Source organism: Ananas comosus, linkage group 17 (genome assembly GCF_001540865.1).
Source record: "Ananas comosus cultivar F153 linkage group 17, ASM154086v1, whole genome shotgun sequence".
Classification (NCBI taxonomy): domain Eukaryota; kingdom Viridiplantae; phylum Streptophyta; class Magnoliopsida; order Poales; family Bromeliaceae; genus Ananas; species Ananas comosus.
In genome coordinates, this window is record NC_033637.1 from 661985 (window position 1) to 671935 (window position 9951).

At 39.8% G+C, this 9951-nt stretch overlaps 1 protein-coding gene and 1 long non-coding RNA gene across 4 annotated transcripts; both read left to right on the plus strand.

The window, feature by feature from the left end:
- Nucleotides 427–4892, plus strand: LOC109722680. 3 transcript variants are annotated; one of them, XR_002219528.1, is made up of 3 exons: nt 427–571; nt 2224–3048; nt 4718–4892. It is a non-coding gene; the product is annotated as an uncharacterized LOC109722680 (long non-coding RNA). The 3 variants fall into 3 exon arrangements; XR_002219529.1 differs by lacking the exon at nt 4718–4892 and having other exon boundaries at nt 2224–2318; nt 2475–3339; XR_002219527.1 differs by lacking the exon at nt 4718–4892 and having other exon boundaries at nt 2224–3336.
- Nucleotides 5857–9951, plus strand: LOC109722821 (protein SMAX1-LIKE 3-like). Its single transcript, XM_020250971.1, has 3 exons — nt 5857–7668; nt 8289–8526; nt 8653–9951. Exons 1-3 carry the CDS (start codon nt 6425–6427, stop codon nt 9766–9768), a joined length of 2598 nt encoding a protein of 865 aa, XP_020106560.1. The 5' UTR covers nt 5857–6424; the 3' UTR covers nt 9769–9951.

The window sequence follows — 9951 nt, forward strand, 5'->3', positions numbered from 1 at the left end:
ATTTCGTTCGAGCTCCTACCACTTTTGCTGTATTCTCGAACAGTTTTAGCAAATTTTGTGAAGATGGGGTTTTTTTTTTTTTTTTTTTTTTCCCTCATTATGGACCTATGGTGAAATACTCTCTCCAAAACTTCATTTTGCATTATAATAACTGCGAGATTGGTTAGTTTGTTATCTTAATTTCGTCAATCATGTAATAAGTAGGGTAATGCTAATTGTTAAAAGATGAAGTCCCTAGAAATGGCCCCTTGCGGAAACAAAAGCTTATTAAGAGATGCACGAGAATTCATAGGCTCTAGCGCAGCTGTTTTGTTAATGGGCCCATCTGCTACCTCAGGCCCAAATAGTCGCCCATTCAACAGGGCCGCAACAACAACAAAGTGGGCCCGCTCGCGGAGAAGCCTAGAGCTCGGAGGCACACCCGATAACCCGTTAAGGATCGATAATCGCCTTTTGGAATACGCAGCGGCAACTGGCTAGGGTTCCGTCCATTCCATGCAGCGGCAACTGGCTAGGGTTCCGTCCATTCCACGGTTCTCTCCCGATTCTTACTTCCTCGCTTCTCATCAAGGTGAGACTCTGCAACTTCTTCTTCCTCCTGATTTAATATATTATATATTTTTTCTTTCTTTATTGTTGCGGCTTCTTACTCTGAATCTCGGTGTTGATAACAACAAGGAGGCGGCTCAAAGGATTGATCAACTAATCGCTATGATTATTCCATTGCTATGATCAACTAATCGCTATGGATCCACACTATGGTCCATAGTAATTTAATCGAGACAATTTATAAATATAATCAGTTTGTATGTAAAAAAGAGAATTTGTCTATCTTATGTTCATATCTAAATCAAATGATCCTAATATTAAGTATGAAAAATCTGGTTACGATTGAGTTTGGATTGGGTTGGGTCGCGTCTTGGACCAACGTGTGCGAGTCAAAATTTGGTCTGCAACCACGTCGAGTCCAGATTCCAAGCGGCAAGTAGTCTAAAGCAAAACATTTGGGAGTCAAAAGAACAAAGATCCTCAACGAATGCCTGGTTGAGTCTACTTGGTCTCTAGTGATAAGCTGATACCTTCCTGTTAAAGATTAGTGATGTATCAATAATTATGTTTGCATTTTCATGCTTCCTCCATTCCTGTTGATTCTTTATTAAATTACGGTTCAGATAAACTGGAGTTTCTGAAATGCAACTCAAATCTGTATGATGTAGATTCACGTATGTTGATGTTTCGGTAGCCACTGTGCAACAAAGCAGTCTTACCATCAAGTTGGAATTAAATGAGGGGAACTTTCTGGGCAGATAATGCCATATAAGCACTTTTAATGTTACTTCTTGATAGGCTCTTTTACTTTAAAGTAGGAACTGAAATGAAAGACCTTGATTAGGCTCATAAAGAGAAGATGGTAAGGTAGAAAAGTAAAAGCTACCTTTGGTTTTCTTTTTCTTTTTCTTTTTTTTTTTTTTAAAATATTTTTTAACATTTTAACATGGACAGATTGCCTGTTGTGACCGAACTTTTAAATAGTCGGTAGCCGGTAAGAACTGAGAGGACAAGGGCAAAGATTTCATTGAAGTTTGATCTTGATCAGCTGTATCTTCTTTTTTTCCCCCCTTTTTTTCTTTTCTTTCAGGCACTTCTTTTGTAGCATTGCATGGTACTTTTTCCTTGCTAATTATTAGGGTTGTCCTTGTATGTGTCTTTTGGACCATATGAGACCAGAGCTTTTGACTGTGACCTGGGCTACATTTGAAAGGAGACGAAGCACGCTAAGATTTGGGGTGCCTCCTGTTTCAATACCGGAGAGAAAATGCTTTTGCTTCAGAAGAAGGAAAATGAAGTGTTAGATAGAGAGAAGCAGCACTTGGAAGTTCTGAATCATCTTCATAAGCAACTCTCTAGCTCATAATAATTAGCACTAAACCGTATATTTGTAGATGATATCAAATGCGAGGTGATAAATAGAGACACTGCCGCTTGGGATGCTTACATGCACATGACTTTCAATTGTGATATTACGAATGATTGTTGCTGCCCCTTTTGCTTTTCTCATTTCTTTTCCTTTTTTCTTGTAAAAGACTGGGGCGTACGAATAATACATGTATTTTTACAAATTCATCGCCATATCTTTTTGGTTGGTTATAATTTGTTTAATTATCTCTTTCTTCTGGTTCTTTTTTCTCTGTTTTTTTGATATCTTTCCTTTATGAATTGCAGGCTAATTGAGTGGTGGATGCCCATGATATGGACTATAATAAAAACTGCCGATGATGATTGAGGAATGAAGGAATATCTCTCGGAAGTTGTGTGAGGTATTTTATATGCTTTTGTTCTTGTTTTTTTTGTTTTTTTAAGTATCCCTAATAAGAGAGCATGAAGCTCTTATTTCAATGCAAGTGCATGTTAAGATGACCGGTCCACAACACTGTTTAGTATGTTTACCGTAGCTAGTTAGTTCCTTATTACAGGCGAAGCAGTAACGTATTTTAAAAAGCTTAAGAGATACTGAAATTGGATTTGGCATCATGGTGGGTCTGTTTTGATAATTGTATCAATATCTCTAAAGAAGGGCTCTGGCCCTCCTCCTAACCTTTTAGGAAAGGCTGCGGACGCACACCAAGTGTTTGTATCTTTGCGATTAAACGTCGGTTAATGAATCGTTTTCCCATCCAGCTCGGAACTAGTAACAAAACTATTCTATCCACTCAGCTTTTATGGTAAGGGGGGGATGCTCAAAAGCCTTAACTTTTTTTTTTTTTTTTTTCCTGCATAAAACTAATGTGGGTGTTTGTGTGAGGGTGGGGTGTGTTGGGGTCGCTTTATTCCTTATTCTTTGAGTCTCAGAGGAAAGAGGCCGTACACAGTTCCCGATTCTTTCAGACCAGACCAGACCAGACCAGACCAGACCCACCTTTCAAAGAGATCCTAAAAGAAGCCCATCAAATTTTTTTAGTGGGGCCCAGCAAAAGATGAGAGGTCACAGGCCCACATCAGATCAACAAAGAAGCATCATCATCATAAGATCAGAAATCATCGTTGTCGGTACGCCTCCCTTTTTTCTAATCTCAAAGCAAAATAAAGGAGTACGTTTGCAATGGCATGCAAAGGTTAGGGGGCAAAGGTTAGAGGGGGTGGGGGGTGTGCTTCTTTGATTAGCTTTGTATTAGCGCTTCATTATGCAAGGGATGTGCCGGGTTGTACTGCGAATATTTGTTGTCATTTTAATCATAGGTAATATGTGGTGGTCTAGTTGAGGAATTAATGATTGCAAAATATTATTATTTTTTTAATGATATTTTTTGGATGCTGTGCTCCACTTTAACCTGGGTTTCATTGCGGCCTATCTATGTGGAAATTGATATGATTGTATAAAGGTTCAATTATAATTAATGAGTGGTTAATAGTTGGGTTGCAATCAATTAAGCAGGAACTTTTGTTCTCAATGTATTTTACACTAGTTGCTGGTTTGTTTTTCTTTCAGCATTTCTGGCTTCTGATTAACTACTATAACCGTATTTTTTATGTCTGCAACATATCAATAAAATTTTGGTAAATGATAATCTTAGTAATCATGGGCCTATTGTACCATTTTGGCCACTTTGAGAGTACTCCTAGAATTTTATATTGAAATCTGGTATCCTCTTATTAAAGATTTCTTTTGCAGTTCTACTTAAGTATTAACTTGTTTTCTCCGCCTATGCTATTGAAGAGGTTATATATATATATATATATATATATATATATATATATATATATATATATATATATATGTGTGTGTGTGTGTGTGTGTGTGTTTGTTTTTCTATGGCTGTTTGATTCGGGGATAAGTAAGAACTGCTTATTACAGAAATAGATATAAGTTCAAGTATAAATAGGAATTAGATTAATTTTGTATTTAGATAAAAATTGTATTGCTTCTGAAAATAAGATAAATAGTATTTGGATGATTAGATTGGAACAAGAGAGATAAAAGTTATAATTTGAAATTAAAATTATATTATCTAAATAATTAACATCAAAATATTACTTAAAAGTAATAAATTAATATTAATAATTATAAATAATAAATTAGTTAAATAATAATAAATTATAATTAAATTAATATATATATATATATATATATATATAATATATATATATATTAATTCTAAAGTATAATTTAACTTTTTAATTAGTTAGGAAATTATTTTAGTTAGATAACTAGTAAAAAAAATTATATTATGATACAATAGAAATATTAATGGTTGATCAATATAAATATTAGTTTATAGATAAACACATTAAATTATTAATAATTAATTAGCTAATTAATTATATTTAATAAATTAATAAATTAATTTATTATTTAACGATGAATAACAATTTAAATATATTAATTGAATTGATTAATAATTTAATATTATAATTAAAATTAAATTTAGACTTTAATTAATTTTGTTTCCATTTGAAAACAAGTTTTTTCCATGAAAAAAGATTGAACAATAGTTCTGCTCTTATACCGGAAAATTCAATTTCAGTATCTTTGAAATCAATTTGCAAACTGATTTGCTCAATTACTAAATTATTTCAAGACTCGAGAATTATTGTTCTCAAATACTAAACACAACGTTTGGGGATAAAGGGGAAACAAGGGGGGCTTAAAATGCAATTAATTAGAGCAAAGTACAAAGCCCATATCTCATGTAAACTTCCACTCTACATGTATCTGCAGGGCTCAGGCTCAATCGCGCTTTGCAATTGGAATTTAAAGAAGAGAAGAAGCATACCTACATTGGAGCAGTAAAGCCTGAATAAATTACTAGCTGCAGCGCGTAGGCTCTGTTTAACCCTGCTGTGTGATATAATACTGTTTAATTAATAGTAAGATAATATTATATTGAAATTTTTGTTTTTGGGGCTTAAAATTGTTTTTTTTTTTGAGAGAGAAAGGTAGTACATTACCTGCTTCATTCATTAAGTAGGTGAAATCAGCTACATAGAGTGAAGCATCTTGGACCTCGAGAAGATACTTAGACAATTAACAGACAATAACGAAAGGAAGAGCCCGATAAAAAAACTGTTATTTCAGTTTCGAGGGGGACGTAATTATACTGGAGAAGAAAACAGCTCTATGGTAGGTGCAAAAGCTTTGTAATGATTGGGAAATGAGCGTAGATTAGAGCGGCACCAAACTGAGGGTGTGTTGCATTCTAAATGGATGTTCACTGATTACGTGGTAGACCAGGTCCAAGCAATGATTTCTTAAAACGATTGAAACTATTGCCTATACTGATTAAAAGTTAAGATATACGATCATAAGCAGAGGTTTTTGTGAGAAAATATGATAATAATATTTATTAAGTTTGGAATATATGATAATAATTACCTAGTTTGTAATATTATATCTTGTCCAGTATAAAACATCTATAGGGCTCTCTTTTGGATTAGTACAGTTGTCACAGTGGCCAGGTCCGGTAGGTATAAGCAGGATGATGGTACGTATAACTGTAGACTGATTCGGATAGCTCACTGCCACGTCAGATAATGCACGAGAGAAATCTAAAACTATGTTTGCTGCAAAGGGAAATGATTTCCTGCACCTGGTCCATCTATACCCTTGCGCACCACTCGTCTATTACTCTCTCGCTTTATCAATTTTCCTTCTATCCATTCGACACTGATGGCTAATAGATAGGCGGTGCAGAGTTACACTAATGCACCGGATGCATGCAGTAATTTTGAAGAGGGGAAAGAGAGAGAGAGAGAGAGAGAGAGAGAGAAAGTGATGGAGTCTCCTGTGCTGAGCACATGCAATTCACTTTGCATTAGAAAATATACTTTGGACCCAAATTTAGCCTCCCCAGCAAGAAAGGCACAGCCCACAATTCCATAAAATTTACCATCCCTGACACCATAAAAAGCTACTACTACCTCACAATAATAATAATAATAATAATAATAATATTAAACAATATAAAGCAGAGCTAGATAACTACTTTGATATACATTACATATACTTGCCTACTCGCCCACACACACACACACACACACACACTCACACACACACCGTCACCATCTTGATGTAGAATAGCCTTCACTATTAGAACAGAGAGGCATTGACAACCCAACCTACACAACAACGACAACAAACGCTCCCCACTCTCAAATCCCCCTTCGAATTCTCCACCCACCCTATTTCTCTTCTCGTTTCCTTCACTACTCCTCTCTCCCTCGCTCTCCCAGACCCAACATCATGTGATGAAACTCACCGAGAAAAACTCCCTACAACTACTACTTCGTTGATCCTCCTCTCGTTACGAACAACAACAACCACCATCACCGCTGCCGCCGCCATCATCGCCAATACAACAACAACCACAACGGCAACGACGACGACAGCAGCGACAAGGACGGTAACGTCGACGACAGTTAAAACAAGATGAGAGCAGGAGGCTGCACTGTGCAACAAGCGCTGACAGCAGAGGCAGCGAGCGTAGTGAAGCAAGCGGTGAACCTGGCCCGGCGTCGCGGGCACGCGCAGGTGACCCCACTCCACGTGGCCAGCACCATGCTGTGCTCGTCGTCAGGCCTCCTCCGCGCCGCGTGCCTCCAGGCCCACTCCCACCCGCTCCAGTGCAAGGCCCTCGAGCTCTGCTTCAACGTCGCCCTCAACCGCCTCCCCGCCTCGTCCTCCGCAGTCCCGATCCTCGCTCCCCCGCCCGGCCCGCTCCACCACCACCACCACCACCACCACCATCACCACCACCTCCACCACCAACCCCCCTCCCTCTCCAACGCGCTGGTCGCCGCTTTCAAACGGGCCCAGGCCCACCAGCGCCGCGGCTCCATCGAGAGCCAGCAGCAGCCGCTGCTCGCCGTCAAGATCGAGCTCGAGCAGCTCATCATCTCCATCCTCGACGACCCCAGCGTCAGCCGCGTCATGCGGGAGGCCGGCTTCTCCAGCACGCAAGTCAAGACCAATGTCGAGCAGGCCGTCTCATTGGAAATAGCCGCACCCATCACCAGTACCCCCTGTAACCCTAACCCTAACCCTACCAAACCCAAGGAGGCCATCGCCGGCCCCTTGGGCCAATCTCATCAGCTGGCCAAAGCCGCCAGGCATTTGGACTCGGTTAGGGGCGAGGATGTTGCGAGTATTATGGAGTGCCTAGTTAGCAGGCGGAAGAGGAGTATTGTGGTTGTAGGGGAGTGCTTGGCCACCACCGAGGGAATCGTCAGGGCGGTGATGGAGAGAGTGAGCAAGGGAGAGGGGCCTGAGGGTTTACGCAATCTACAGTTCCTACCCCTCTCGCTCCAGTCCTTCGGACGCATGTCGAGAGACGAGGTGGATCACAAGGTCGGAGAGCTAAGGACGTGCCGAGAGGCTGTGTTGGTGTTGGAGGATCTTCAGTGGGCTGTGGAGTTTTGGGCTGGCTGCGTGGAGAGGCAGAGGAGCTATTATTGCCCTGTGGAGCATGTGATTATGGAGATTAGGAGCCTGGTTTGTGGTGGCTGCTTAGGAGGAGGCGACAGTAGTGGACTCAGCTTTTGGTTGATCGGGTATGCAACATATCAAACCTACATGACATGTAGGGTTGGACACCCTTCGCTGGAGACTCACTGGGGTCTTCACCCCCTCACTGTTCCTTCTGGTAGCTTGGGATTGAGCCTAACCTGCGACAGGTGACTGACCAATATTCCCACTTTATGCTTATGCTTAATTTGCAATATTAATGTTTAATATTGGATCAACATTAATTTGGTAACTGTCATAGTCTGGACTAGTTTAGTTTGTTTGTTTGATTTGTTTAATTTACTTCAATCCGATGAATGTGAAAGACTTTTTTTTTTTTTAATTTAATTAGTTTCTGGTTATGTAGTTTTCTTTTCAATTTCAAATAAAAGTAGTGATCAAATTTTATTTTTTTTTCTTTTCATCTGGAAAAGTTACGTACGCCATCACATTCTCTCTCTCTCTCTCTCTCTCTCTCTCTCTCTCTCTCTCTCTCACATCCTTCTTTTTCTATTGCCCTTTTTATTCCTTTCCATGTTACAAGTGTAGGTTGCACTTCATTTCAAGAAACAGATCCACATTTGATTTCACTACAAGAATCATCTAGTAAACTAGCTAATATTTATAAGACTCCGTCAGCGGGTAACTCTTAGCCATTACCAATATCAAAAAAAGAAAAAAAAAAATTGAATTCAACTTAAAAAAAAAGAAAGAATATTTCCTTTTTCAAATGTCTTCTCATTAATGGATTCTTTGGCATAATATGTTGGCTTAATTAACTCTTCATCAGTGATTCACAAATGCGAATGAAAGCAAAACCGGGTGGAAGTGAGTCATGCTGGTCATTTTTAGAAGGTGGAGGCGAGAGTCAGGTAACTTGTGCCGATTGTTCAACCAAGCTTGACACAAATGCTCGAGGCCTACAGCATGCTTCTTTCAGCAGCCGCAGCTCGATTGCATCGAACCTCCCTTCGTGGCTTCGGCAGTACAAAGAAGATAACAGAAGTGCAAGCACCAATGATGATCAGGTAATCCTCGAATAATTATTCATTTATGTTAATAGCTATACAAAGATAAAGTCCAAGAACAAAGTTTTTCCATCAATTACTAACCCCTTTTTGGCGTTACCTTTTTGTCTTTTCTCTCTCTCCTAGGGTTGTATCCAACTAAAAGACCTTTGCAAGAAGTGGAACTCAATATGTAGTTCATCCCATGGAAACCAACACCATACATCAGAAATGACTCTAAATTTTTCTTCAGTATCTCCATGTTCTTCCTTATCTTCTTACGATAAGTGCAACCCTAGCCTCCACCAGCTCCGTCAACCTTGTCCACTCCAACTAGAGGCCGAGCACCCGTGGAGGGAACATCGCAAATGGCTCTCAGAGACTACCAATGAAGGGCTTGAACCCATGTCAAGAGTCTCTTTGGAGTGTGCAAACCCTAGGCAGAACCTTAGCTCCGGTTCCTCAGATGGCACGATGGAGGTGGAATGTCATTCTAAGTTTAAGGAGCTAAGTGCAGAGAATCTAAAGACACTTTGCAATGCATTGGAGAGATGTGCCCCATGGCAGAAGGAGATGATCCCCGATATAGCAAGCACTATCCTGCAGTGCCGATCGGGGATGCGGAGAAGGAAAGAGAAGTCGAAGATGACTAGGGTTAAGGAGGACACATGGCTGTTTTTCCAAGGGAATGACATTGATGGCAAAGACAAGATAGCTAGGGAACTTGCTAGCCTTGTCTTTGGCTCTCACAATAGTTATATCTCAATTGCACTGAGCACCTTCTCATCAACTCGATCTGATTCTACCGATGATCTCGGAAACAAGAGGCCACGATCGGAAAAAAGTCATAGCTATCTTGAGAAGCTCTTTGAAGCTATATGCGACAATCCACATCGTGTGATCATGATGGAAGACATCGAGCAGTTAGATAGCTATTCTCAGGTTGGTATCAAGAATGCGATCGAGAGCGGTAGTTTACGGGGCTACAATGATGATGAAGTCAGTATTAGTGATGCTATTATAATTTTGAGTTGCGAGACCTTCGACTCGAGGTCTAGGGCTTGCTCTCCTCGAATTAAACAGAAGATGGAGAGTGAGGAAGAGAAGGAAGAAGTAGGTGAGAAGGAGACGGATTCTAAAGGTTTTTGCTTGGATTTGAACTACTGTGCTGAAGATGACATGGAGGAATGTTTTTTTGATGATGTGTGCCTTCTAGAAGCCGTCGATCGTGCGTTCTTCTTCCGATCACCAGGGGATTTGTAATGTACGTCTTTGTTTCACTAGGATTCTCGTTTATGTTTTTGCATTCTGAATCTTGATATTCACCCTTTTTTTTTTTCCTTTTTGTGAATTATGAAACGAGGGCTAGGAGGGTTGTGTTCTTAAATTATGCATGCTGGGAACACTTGTATATTGGTAGTCCTTTCGTGGAATTGGTTTATGACA